The 13793-nt window shown below is 46.3% G+C and overlaps 1 protein-coding gene across 1 annotated transcript in view; it reads left to right on the forward strand.

Annotated features, from left to right (window-relative positions):
- LOC139280784 (stimulated by retinoic acid gene 8 protein homolog) overlaps positions 1 to 13793 on the forward strand; it is a 53164-nt gene that overhangs the window by 25004 nt on the left and 14367 nt on the right. Inside the window, exons 4-6 of the mRNA XM_070900476.1 lie at positions 5821 to 5902; positions 8379 to 8531; positions 9567 to 9852. Coding sequence (XP_070756577.1) covers positions 5821 to 5902; positions 8379 to 8531; positions 9567 to 9852 — 521 coding nt within the window. The remainder of the gene's footprint in view (positions 1 to 5820; positions 5903 to 8378; positions 8532 to 9566; positions 9853 to 13793) is intronic.

A 13793-nucleotide genomic window follows, 5' to 3' on the forward strand; every position in this document is an offset into this window, starting at 1 on the left:
CATTGATTTATCCACAAGTAGCTGTTTCCACTCCTTAACAGCAAAATTAGCTTTTCCCCAATTGAAGATTTTTTTTCCCAGGCCTATCCTTGTTCTTATTCATAACCAACTTGAATCTGACTGAATTATGGTCGCTAGCACCCAAGTGCTCTCCCACTAATACCCCTTCATCTCAGGAATCAACCTAGTGAACCTTCTCTGAATTACCTCCAATGCAAGTATATCCCCCCTTAAATAAGGAAACCAAACTGTATGCAGTACTCTAGGTGTGGTCTCACCAATACCCTGTACCGTTGTAGCAGGACTTCCCTGCTTTTATACTTCATCCCCCTTGCAATAAAGGCCAACATTCCATTTGCCTTCCTGATTACTTGCTGTACCTGCATACTAACTTTTCATGTTTCATGCACAAGGACCCCAGGCCCCTCTGTACTGCAGCATTTTGTAATCTCTCTCCATTTAAATCATAATTTGCTTTTTTATTTTTCCTGCCAAAGTGAATAACCTCACACTTTCCCACATTATACTCCATCTGCCAAATGTTTGCCCACTCACTTAGCCTGTCTATATCCTTTTGCAGATTCTTTGTGTCCTCCTCAATGTCATGTATGTAACCTTCATGTAACTGTAACCTTCAGAACATCACTGCATACTGTATACACCTAAGAAATGCACACCTTGACCACAGGGGATGAACTTGTGGGAGACACTCCTCACCTGGTCATCCAGGTATATTAAGGGAGGTCCCATGCAGGGTCATCACTTCCTGGTCCTGTGAATAAAGGTTCAGGTCACAGAGTGACTTTGTCTGCAGAATGTACCTCGTATAGCAGTGTGTAAGGACATTACATTTGGCAATGAGGATGTGTTGGTGGTCACACATCATGGATCAGAGAACCGGCTGCCACTCTGGATTGTCCCGTGAAATGGTCCCGCGCTTTTGGGGAGGAGCTGGCTAGCCGAGATGAACTGGAAATGGGGGGATGTGCACGCCATTTCATCTGTGGAGCGAAGTTCATGCTCACAGGTCCTACTGAAATTTCAGTCACTATTTCAACCTGGTGTCAAGACTTTCAAAGGTACCAAAGTAGTGATACGCATCACCCTGGATGCCAGACCAGTGCATGACAAAGCCAGAGCTGTGCCGTATGTGATGCGGGAGAAAATTGAGAGTGAGTTAGACAGGTTGCTAAGAGAGGGCATAATTTCGCCCATTGAATTCAGCGACTGGGCAAGCCCCATCGTCTCTGTCCTAAAAACGGATGGCTTGGTCAGGATCTGTGGTGACTACAAGGCCACTATCAACCGAGTGTCACTACAAGACCAGTACCCGCTTCCGAGAGCGGAGGATCTCTTTGCCATGCTGGCAGGCGGCAACCTGTTCACAAGTTGGACCTCACTTCAGCCTACATGACCCAGGAACTGGCCAAAGAATCCAAGCTACTGACCACCATCATCACGCACAAGGAGCTGTTTGTCTACAACAGGTGTCCGTTTGGCATTCGATCAGGGGCCGCTATCTTTCAAAGGATCATGGAAAGCCTGCTCAAATCCATCCCCGGAACAATCGTATTTCAGGATGACATCCTTATCACGGGTCGAGACACCGAGGAACACATCCACAACCTGGAGGAGGTGCTACGCCGACTGGACCGGGTAGGCCTGCGACTAAAGAAATCCAAGTGTGTGTTTTTGGCCCCAGAGGTTGATTTTTTGGGTAGGAGAGTTGCCGCAGACGGGATCCGGCCTACCGAATCCAAAACGGAGGCGATTCATCGTGCGCCCAGGCCTGGCAACACATCGGAGTTGCATTAATTTCTGGGACTCTTGAACTATTTCGGGAACTTTCTGCCAAACTTAAGCACATTGTTGGAGCTGCTACACGTGCTCCTGCGTAAGGGTTGCGATTGGTTTTGGGGGGACTGTCAGGAACGGGCTTTCAATCAGGTGCGGAACCTGCTTTGTTCTAATAAGCTGTTGACTCTGTACAACCCCTGTAAGAAATTAGTTTTGACATGTGATGCATCATCCTATGGGATTGGGTGCGTGTTGCAGCAGAGTAATGATGAGGGCCAACTCCAACCTGTGGCTTATGCCTCCAGGTCGCCCTCCCAAGCAGAACGGGGATGATTGATTGAAAAGGAGGCACTCACATGTGTCTACGGGGTGAAAAAGATGCACCAGTATCTTTTTGGCAGAAAGTTCAAATTAGAAACGGACCACAAGCCATTAACATCCCTGTTGTCAGACAGCAAAGCTGTCAATGCCAATGCGTCAGCTCGCATACAGCGATGGGCTCTCATGCTGGCTGCGTATGACTACACCATACGGCACCGGCCAGGCACCAAAAATTGCGCTGACGCGCTCAGCAGGCTTCCACTGGCCACCACTGAGGGAGCAGCGGAGCAAAATGCTGACATGGTCATGGTTGTTGAAGCCTTTGACAGCGCAGGTTCCCCCATCACAGCCCGCCAGATCAAAATCTGGACCAACAGAGATCCCCTCCTATTCTTGATTAAGAAATGTGTCCTGTCTGGGGATTGGGCGCCCGCACACGGAGCATGCCCCGAGAAGGTCAGACCGTTCCACAGACGGATGGATGAGCTCTCCATCCAAGCCGACTGCCTACTATGGGGCAGTCGGGTAGTCATGCCCCAGAAGGGAAGGGGAGCATTCATCAAGGAACTCCACAGCGAGCACCCAGGCATCGTGCTAATGAAGGCCATTGCCTGGTCACATGTATGGTGGCCGGGAATTGACTCAGACCTGGAACACTGTGTTCGCAGGCGCATGACGTGTGCCCAGCTGGGCAATGCCCCCAGGGAGGCCCCACTAAGCCCGTGGCCCTGTCCCACCAGGCCATGGTCATGTATTCACGTAGACTACGCGGGCCCGTTCATGGGAAAAATGTTCCTCATTGTTGTTGATGCGTACTCGAAATAGATCGAGTGCATCATTTTGAATTTGTGCACGACATCCACCACTGTGGAGAGTCTGCGTGTGGCCTTTGCGACCCACGGCTTGCCGGACATCCTAGTTAGCGACAACAACCCATGTTTCACTAGCTATGAATTCCGGGAGTTCATGTCGGGTAATGGCATCAAACATGTCAGGATGGCACCATTCAAGCCGGCTTCCAATGGCCAGGCAGAACGTGTGGTCCAAATCATAAAAACAAGGCATGCTCCGGATTCAAGGACCCTCCCTTCAATGCCACCAATCGCACCTCCTGCTGGCCTATAGGTCCCGACCGCATTCGCTCACGGGAGTCCCGCCCACGGAACTACTCATGAAACGCACACTTAAAACTCGGCTGTCCCTCATTCATCCTGTCCTGTCAGACATTGTTGAGGGCAAGCGCCAGTTCCAAAATGAGTGCCATGGCCGTAACTCAAAAGGGAAATGTATAGAAATCGATGACCCTGTATTTGTTCATAATCACGCTTTGGGGCCCAAGTGGCTTGAGGGTACTGTAATTGGCAAAGAGAGGAATAAGGTCATAGTGGTCAGACTTAACAATGGGCAGATATGCAGCAAGCATCTGGACCAAGTAAAAAAAAGGTTCAGCATGGACACTGAGAACCTGAGGAAGATCATGAGATGTTGCCCACACCACCGCCAGTGAATGAGCAACAAGACATTCAGCAGCATGCACAGTCCCTGCGGACAAGCCGGAATCACCCAGGTGACAGAGACGCAGGCCAAGGCTCAACAACCAGAGCCCCAACTGCGGCGCTCCAAGAGAGAGCGTCGACCGCCTGAAAGACTTAATCTTTAACCCCATAAGACATTGGGGGGAGGTGATGTCATGTATGTAACCTTCATGTAACTGTAACCTTCATAACAACACTGCATACTGTATACACCTAAGAAATGCACACCTTGACCACAGGGGGTGAACTTGTGGGAGACACTCCTCACCTGGTCATCCAGGTATATAAAGGGAGGTTCCACGCAGGGTCATCACTTCTTGGTCCTGTGAATAAAGGTTCAGGTCACAGAGTGACCTTGTCTGCAGAATATGCCTCATGTGAATTTATAGCAGTGTGTAAGAACATTACACTCACAACTTAGTTTCCCACCCATCTTTGTATCATCAGTAAACTTGGCCACATTACACTCGGTCCCTCCATCCAAGTCATTGATATAGATTGTAAATAGTTGAGGCCCCAGCACTGATCCCTGTGGCACCCCACTAGTTACTGTTTGCCAACCGGAATATGACCCCTTTATCCCGACGCTCTGTTTTTTATTAGTTAGCCAATCCTCTACCATGCTAATATATTACCCCAACCCCATGAGCTCTTATTATGTGCAGTAACCTTTTATGCAGCACCTTATCGAATGCCATCTGGAAATCCAAATACACCACATCCACTGGTTCCCCTTTATCTACCCTGTTACATCCTCAAAGAACTCCAGCAAATTTGTCAAACGTGACTTCCCTTTCATAAAACCATGCTGACTCCACTTGACTGCATTATGATTTTCCAAATATCCTGCTAATGCTTCCTTAATAATGGACTCCAGCATTTTCCCAATGACAAATGTTAGGTTAACTGGCCTATAGTTTCCTGCTTTCTGTCTCCCTCCTTTTTTAAATAGGGGCATTACATTTGCAGTTTTCCAATCCGCTGGGACCTCTCCAGACTCCTGGGAATTTTGGTAGATTACAACCAATGTATCCACTATCTCTGCAGCCACTTCTTTTAAGACCCTAGGATGCAAGCCATCAAGTCCTGACCACACTTGGAGTACTGTGCACAGTGCTCAACTCCATATTATAAAAAGAATGTAGAGGCCTTGGAGAAGGTGCAAAAAAGATTCACAAGGATGATACGAGAACTGAGACTGAACAGGCTGGGGCTTATTTCTCATGAAAAGAGAAGGCTGAGGGGTGACCTAATAGAGGTCTTTAAAATTATGATGGGGTTTGATAGGGTAGACGTAGAGAAAATGTTTCCACTTGTGGGAAACTAGGGGCCATAAATATAATATAGTCACCAATAAATCCAATAGAAAATTCTGGAGAAACTTCTTTACTCAAAAAATGGTAGGAATGTGGAAATCTTTGCCGCAAGGAATAGTTGAGGCAAATGGTATAGGTTAGGGGAAGCTAGGTAAGCACTGAGGGAGAAAGGAATCGAAGGATATGCTGATAGGGTGGGAGGAGGTTCATGTGGAGCATAAACACCAACACAAACCAGTTGGGCCGAATGGCCTGTCTGTCACTAAAGTGGCTGCAGAATTTGCAGTGGCCCTCCCCTTTAACTGAAGGGGGGGGGGCGTTGTGACGTGTCAGTGTGACGCGGCACGTCTACGTCGCACTGACGTCATCAGCACGGCACTGATGACTTGGAGCGACGGCCCTTCCGACCCGCCAGCACTTCCTCCCCGCTGACGACAGCAACTCTGCTCCGACTGGAGAAAATCAGCTAAAACCTGAAAATCGGCGGATTCTCCATCCCATGGATTGGGGCGGAGAAAAATCTTAAATAACGGTAGGTGCGTCCCGTTTGGGGCGGAGGGCAATTTAGGCCCCCTTGTATTTTTATAGTGCCTTTCATGTCTTCAGGACATCTCAAAGCACTTCATCAGTTTACCCAGTTCGCTGAGCTTCAGTTAGTTTGTCAGTGCCTTAAACTCCTTACACCTCTGGTTTTGTAACATTCTTAAGAACAGAGTTAAATGAATCAGTTCAATTCATCATTTTAAATTTATGATAATATTTGTTCAATAATGTTTCAAATCATTGTTAAATGGCACCGCTATGAATTTCACACACCTGATTAAACTTTCTAATATTTTGCTAAATGACAGAAACATATCATTTGGAAGATGGTCATCCATCAAACCTGGAACAAGTAAAAGAACAATACATCAGTTACCACAAGGAACATTGGTATAGTATGAAAATCAACTTGGATGTAGTTATTATAGGAATCATTAGTTCAGTATAAACATCAATATAATGCCCTCTTTTCAAATGGGATTATTATTCTAGTTTAATTCTTTGCACCTCCATATGATGTCATTCAAATAGGAGCAGGGCATCAAGGAATGAGAACCATAGGGCCTTGCTATGTGAGCATGCTTCAATACATTTTGTCCCATCATCAACACTCATTTTGTTGTCAACACATGATGGACGCTTCATCTTTACTTCAACAATACAAAAGCAAAATACTATGGATGCTGGATACACGTGGCAAGGACACTCACCGGGTTCTTCCATAAATAGACCGATCAGGCTCTGATGACATCATCGGGGTCTGACTGCTATTTTAACCAGTGGTCTGAGCAGGGAAGCCATTTTGGTTTCCCCATCAGATGGAGCTAGTCAGAAGAGGCACAAAGAAGTAAGTTAAAAAATACATATTTATTTTCCTAATGGGACTAAGAGGAGTAGGATTGCTCCTCCGGGCTCCACAAGGAACATATAAGGCCCACTGCCTCAGACCCCCTCCCCCCCCTCCTTCCTCTTTTTATGATTATGAGACCTTCCTGAAACTCTTCCTCACAACGTAACTGAGTGCCAGGGAATGTTCCTTCGGTCCTGGCAGACAGCCTCCTGCTGCCCGACATTCTGCCCTGCCTGCTGGCCAGCTGCTACTTTAGGCCAATTTCAGGCAGACAACTGACTGGGGGCATGTAAATGAAGCCCGGGGATTAAAATCTCCCAGGTCTCACACTGTGGACGTCAGGGAAGGGTTTGCCATTCCACTCAGCCACCGCTCACCCGATTCCCGCCCGAGTTAAAATCAGAGATTTTGTCTTCTCTCCCCTTGTTTTGTCATTTTCAGAGTGCTGCACAGGTGTGTCTATTTTAGCAATTCAGAATTTTCTTTAGAATTTTGGAGTCAATGCCGTTCAAGATTCCTCGCACTTCCGGGAGGAGGCGGACGTGACTCCGGGGAGTTTCAATTAACACCAACAGAGCCTAAAGCAATCCTGGACATGGGCCTTAAGATGTTGCTTTGTGCTGTTTATACAGTCAAGTGTCTACCATTTAGAGGAAGGCACAGTTCCTCAAGTTTCCTTGCTTTCTCTACCTCCCAGTCCATTTAGATTTAAGTTATTCATTTGTACATGTTGATTGCAGTAGATTTATAGACTGAGGACCACCTTAAATGTGGTGGGTAATCTGATATGACTAACTTACAAGAAACAACGAGGTTAGAACATTAATAGAGTATTAATTACCACAGCGAATAGTGGTGCAGTGTCAGCACATGTACATTCAGTTATTATACATTACTGTTTCTACATTAACATTTAACTAGAGTGTAACATTAATGCATTACTACTTAATGCAAAGATCAGTGGTGCTTCAATAATTTAAAGGGTAAAGTGCAAGGATTGGAAGGCAGACATTTTGGAGCCATCAGTATAGTTTTATTTCTTGAAATATAAGATGTTTCATTTATATATATAAATATCTTAATGAAAATATAAGAGAAAGTGAAGAATACTGTATTGAAATTTCATTCAAACTCTATCATTTTCTGATTTAAAATTTACCAAATTGCACTATTTGGAGGAATTACGGACTAGAAATTGTGCAGCACCCTATTTTGGGCGATAACTTTTCAGGATGTGTAACAGTATCACCAGGCGCAAAAGATTTTTTCCTCCCGGGAACTTCTGCTTTAGTGCTCCAAGAGGGAAGTGGAGCGCTAAATCAAGCGCTATCACTTCCCATAGAGCGCTAAAGTGATTGAGAGGGGCGGTATCAGCAGAGCGCTGAACAATGTTCCGTGCAGCACTGCCGTCTTTGGAGGCTCCTTCCCTCGCTTAAAGAGAAGGGCCAATGTTGGTTTGATTCAAACTTCATCCTTCCTCTGTGGGGCCACGGGACCTGCGCTAGGTGCATAACAGCCCCAAGCAATCTCGGGGCTGACCGAATCGCTGGGTCAAAATAAAAGCAAAAGACATCAGAATGGGGAGATTAATAAATGTTGGCCTACCGCACCACTACTGCCTTTAGCTATCGCTCCCCAAGCGGTCAGACGAGGTAACAACGCCTCCTGCAGCTGCCATTGTTGATGCCTGGTGATGCTGCAGGGGGCAGGAACGACTATCACATCCGGGGCACTGCAGACCGAATGACATCACAATCTACGGGGCACAAGAGAGCGAGGCGGTAAGTGTTAGCACCAGCGCTAAACCGGCAGGCAAGTTTGCAGGCGTCGATGGATTCACCGCGCCCGGTTGGTAACCCCTTAGTGTCCCGTTACCGCCCCCCACTGGCGCTGATGGGAGGTGCAAAGTAGGCCAATTTCTCCCCCTATGTTCCTGAACTCCAATATTTGTGCATTTTTATTTTTCTCTTTTTTACCTTCACTTATATCCGTAACAAATTGTTCCTACCTTCACAGTGACTTGGCATCAACAAACCTACCTGGTAAGACAAGGGTGGCCCTTTGGCAGTGGCTGAGAGAATACAGAGGTCATCCTGCAGCGAGTGATGTGAAACCAGTCTGTTCCCAGTCTCCTGTGAAATCTTCTGCAGACCTCATAGAATTTGAAGGGTTAGTATTGTCCATCATACCATCATGGTAATGTGGAGTGAAGAGTAGATACAGGTTAACTAAGTCACTATTAGCAGATTTCTCCTCTCCTTACCCCATTAATTTCTGTTTTCCAAATAAATGAGCAATGCTCCAACAGCAAGATCCTAATAGGGTGAGGAAAGTATTCCGCTCTGTACCTGTTGCTATGGTCCAGCACTGGACAAGCATACCCCTCTTGATCAGAATAAGTGCATATTCTCTGAGGCACATGGAACAACACATTACTTATTAAATATTTGAAAAACATGTGCAATTATAGTTAGTACAAATTTAGTTTTTTGGCAGACTGTTCTCCCTACATTTCCAACCACTTTGTATTTCATCTGGTGTAGCTTGCAATGGCAATGTTTGGCTACAAACTTGATCGGTCCCACCCCCTCTCCATGTAAACGTGCAACCTGTTTCATGTTATTTGAATTCTTGGAGCAATTGTTATTTTATCATTACTTGTATCTTTATGCTGATAGCCTTTCTCCGACTGATCAGATGAGTGTGTTTCTTCCAGAGCCACTCTAGGAATTGCACAAGAAGGGTGTGCCATTTGATTTTTATCACCTTCTTTCAGTCGAAATATTTCTGTCTTCCCAATAACCCCCTTTCCCATCGACCATAAGATTGGGAACTCCTCATGGAGCACCGTGCGGGGAAACCCTCTCATTTGGCAGTGTAATATGTCAGTGCAGCACATCACAGGGACACCAGAGAGTATGACAGCTTTAAATGCAAATTAAGGGCTGATACGGTGGCACTATAGTGTAGAGCGTTGTTGCTTTAGCATGTTATGTTTGGACCAAAGGCATTGATATGCGCCTGTGATATTTACAGTGCAGAATTCTTAATATTATCCCTGAGGCATAGGCAGAAATGCCACGAGGGCCTACGAGCCTCTCCTCACAGGAAGATACGCAACAATCAGATGCTGAAGCATGCCAGGCTGTTCTCACTTTCCAATTGTTTTAAAATGTTCTCCTACTGCATTCTTCTTTCTGGCAGATACCTGAATTTTTACAAAGAAACGGTGGACCTTTTGGTGGAAAATAGGATTGTGTCCAATGAACAGATCACCTTCCCCATTGTATCAAAAGCAATTTCGCATCTCTGGCAGGACATGTCTGGGGAGAAGAAGGCAGCCATCTTCAAAAAATGCTCCCAAAGGGTGTGTTTGTCCCCAGATGAACAAATCACGTTGCAGATACCTTTGCAGATGGACTGTACTGTGAGAGACAGAGCTTTAGACAGCCAGGGAGCAAGTGGTTCTTCAGAATCCAATCATGACGAGGTACCTGACCAACACATTTCTATACAAGTTTAATGAACGTAAAACAAATGTCTCTATTTAATAGGCAAAGAAAATACTTTTTTTTTCTTCTGGTTTTCCCCTTTCTGCAGAAAACATATGCCAAAGGTTATAATGGACAATACGCGTAATGTGTGACATATACACTGTACCTCCTACTCCCTGTTCTGGATGCTGTGTTGGGCAATTAACACTGGCTCTCGGGTAGCTTGGTAGCACTGAATGACATTATGCTATTTTCTTTTAAACATTTTTCACATTTCTTTGTTCCTTTATAGTTGTCTTTCACCCTCACCCCCTTCCCCGAGCAGATTGTCATTCCCAGACTGTTTGATTTCTTCATTTTGGCACAGCCTAACCTGTCCTTTAGTTTTGGGGGTGGAGCCTTGATCTGCGCCAAAAAGATCAGGTTGCCACGGTAACTAGGGACACAATGTGGGCTAAGGCTGGAAAGTGACACTTAGAGCTCAGCCCACAACCTGAACAAGCACCTTAAAATACATTACAGCAACTTCACAAACACATTCAAATACATTGCAGCAACTTACCTCCATTAAATTATTAAAGTCCCTCCTCTCCCGATGCCAGTGCCGATCCCCGCTCCTATCCCAGGCCGAAGGGCCTCCCGGTCCGATCCCCTGCCCCTAGCCCTGGCTGAGTGGCCTTCCAGTCCACTCTCCCACCTCTAGCCTTGGCCGAACGGCCTCCCGATCCGCTCCCCCACCCCTAGCCTTGACCGAGTGGCTTGCCAGTCCACTCCCCCGCCGCTAGCCCAGGCCGAATGGCCTCCCGGCACGCTCCCCCGCCTCGCTCCCCCGCCCCTAGCTTAGACTGAACGGCCTCCCGGTCTGCTCCCCCGCCCCTAACCCAGGCCGAATAGCCTCCTCCCTTCCGGTCCCCGCACCTAACTATACCTGAAAGGCTTCTCTCCCTCACTCTCTTACGTCTCCTGCTGCTGCTGTCCGGGCATTTGCTGCATTTACCTGCGCCGATTTCCTTCCCTGTGCCGATTTCTTTAACTCTCCAGAAGGTTTTCTGCAGAGGCCACATACGCTGACCTAAGAAGAACTAGAGTAACTCTCAGCTGGCCAAACTTGCCTAAATGGCTGGAATTGGCACAGCTGGCAGGTTATGCCCCCTTTGGCTGAAAAAAAACTTACTTAAAAAAATTGTAACTAACTGAGCTAACTAAGCTGGTGCAAATTGCTCGGGGAAACTGTTTTTTTTAACTTCGGCCAAGAAAAGCGGCCTGCGGCAAAAAAACGGCGCAGATCACTGGGGAAAATTGAGCCCTTAGCTAGTACAGAAATACATATATTAGCATTATTCATTAGGCCTCATGAATGTTAGGTCTCATCCTTTGCCAAACCCAGTCAATTCTATTTCTAAAGCCTGTTTCTTGCACAATCCTTGGGTCTTGTCTTGTTTTTCACATTCTTACCCATTATTACCTAACATACTCAATATTTTTCATTGCGTGCCCAGCATGAGGACAGTGCATGTATTCTTTGCACATATTGATTGTAACCCATTCGTTGCCAACAGCTAGCTCTGGGGCACAGGTCTTTAACATTACAAACAGGTTCAGGCCCCATAGCATTTGCTGTGTCTAGCACATTCACTGACTTCTTCATTTCACATGGAAAAAAAAAGAAAGACTTGCATTCATATAGCACCTTTTCAACTTTAGGATGTCCCAAAGCGCTTTACAGCCAATGAAGTACTTTTGAAGTGTAGTAATTGCCGTAATGTAGGAATAGGCTAGGTTGGACACAAATACTTCAGCTTTTTGCCTCTTGCACTCATGCTGGGCTCCAGCATGGCTAAGAATTGAGATGTTCATGCAGCCTCCTCTTACTAGCTGCCTGGTTGTCCACCACCACTCTTGACAGGTAGAACTAGAGTTTTATTCTGTACTGGTAGTTGTGGGACCGCTTAGCTCTGTCTATAGTATACACTTGACATAAGCCTGTTCTGTGGACCTTTATTGAAAGCTTCCTGGGGTCCATTATGGTAAATGGTTAGCCCTTTTGATAACAGTTTCATGGTAAATAATTACACCGAATCATTTCCTAACTACATTTTTTAACAGAGACACCCATTCACCTACATAACATGACTTGTTGTTTAATCAAATAGACTTAGAAATTCGATAATGCCGCACCAGTTTTTTAGGTGCTTCCAATATGGCAGGCAGGAAGCGTACGTTCATTACGAGCCGGAAGTGCGCCGGCCACTATATTGGCACGGGCCAAAAAAATAGGCGTCCACTTGAAACAGGCATTAGACCCTTTGCATAGCCCCTTCCCCGATTGTGACCTTGATGCCAAATAATTTATGAATATGGTGAACAACAGTAGCTCCAGCACTTCTGCCAGCCCAAAAAACTTTCCCTAACTACTACCCTCTGTATTCTGCTTTGTAGTCATCTTTCAATCCATTCAGCGACCTGGCCCCTGACTCCACAGACACTTGGCATAAGTTTGTTCTATGGACCTTTATTGAAAGCTTCCTGGGGTCCATTATGGTAAATGGTTAGCCCTTTTGATAACCGTTTCATGGTAAATAATTACACCAAATCATTTCCTACATTCACCTACATAACATGATTCGTGTCTTCTCTTCCAGTGCCCTTATATTTATTTATATTTCTAGAAGACATAATGTTAGGCGGCCCTGGTTACAAATAGTTCATTTTTGGAGCCTGCGTTCCCTAACTGGAGTCTTACTGGACATTGCCCAGATTCGGGAATCGGACGCAGAGTTTAGCTTGCGCGATTTACAGTGCTCCTGACTTTTCAGTCATTTTGTTCTCAATTAATAATTATTAACAAACTAATGTAAATTAATTAAATTAAACTTATGGGCCACTTTATTCCTCCATCCTCTCCTAGGGTGCTGGACAGGTCAGCGAGGCTGAAGTGTGGTCCAGGTCTCGGGGTGCCGGAATTTGATGGTCTGGTTCGTTTGCATGGCCCGGTCACACCTCAGCCAAGATCCGTGCCGCCGGCAGGGGTTTGTGCCTGGAAATGGAGGTGGGAAGAGAGGTACAGCTGTGAGACTGCCTGCCTGCCTCAGCGCCATCCAGAAGGCCCAGGCCCGAAAATCTGTGGGGAGGTTGCAACAGAAGATAGGATTCACCTTTTCACACAATCCCTTGTCTTGCTGCCTGGCTCCCTCGGATCCACCGATCTGAACAGGTCTCAGGTGCAAGGTCTAATGTCACCACCTTCACATGCCATTCAAAATGGGTGCCCTTCCATTGCATAGAGAGGAAATAGAAGCTGGAATGTGGGGAACACCCCTTCTCACTTCATTTCCATTGCGACTCTTGTCCTACACCTGTTGTCAGTGCAGGCTAACCTCTTTGGGAAGCCCCAGAAATCCAGGGGCAATGTAGAGGGTTTGGAAACCCTATGTATTTGGGTCTCCACCACTTTTCCTCTCAATTGCACCTGGGAACCGACTGTCCCCCAGACACTTGGGCATGGACTATCGGGGCCATAGCTTTGCAGTAGCTTTGCTATGTAGATAACTCATTCTCCGGTATGCTTGGTACTGTCATTGGCATGCTATTCTGTGCTCCAAATGGAGCCAGAGTTGTTGCATTGGCTTTGTGATGATCAGAGAAGGATTTGCTAGCCCGTGAGGTTACAGATTGTGGTGGTATACAATTCAGCTGCTACTGGCCCACAGCATCTCACAAGTGCTTGGTTTTGTGCTAGCCATAACTTAATTGACTTTAGCTTCAGATTCACCATGGGTAAGTAGAATCATAGAATGATTACGGCACAGAAGGAGGCCATTCAGCTCATCGAGCTTGTGCCTGCTCTCTGCAAGAGCACTTCAGCTAGTCCCACTCCCACACCCTTTCCCAGCAGCCTTGCAAATGTTTTTCTTTCAGGTACTTATCCAATTCCCTT

Source organism: Pristiophorus japonicus, chromosome 15 (genome assembly GCF_044704955.1).
Source record: "Pristiophorus japonicus isolate sPriJap1 chromosome 15, sPriJap1.hap1, whole genome shotgun sequence".
Taxonomy (NCBI): domain Eukaryota; kingdom Metazoa; phylum Chordata; class Chondrichthyes; family Pristiophoridae; genus Pristiophorus; species Pristiophorus japonicus.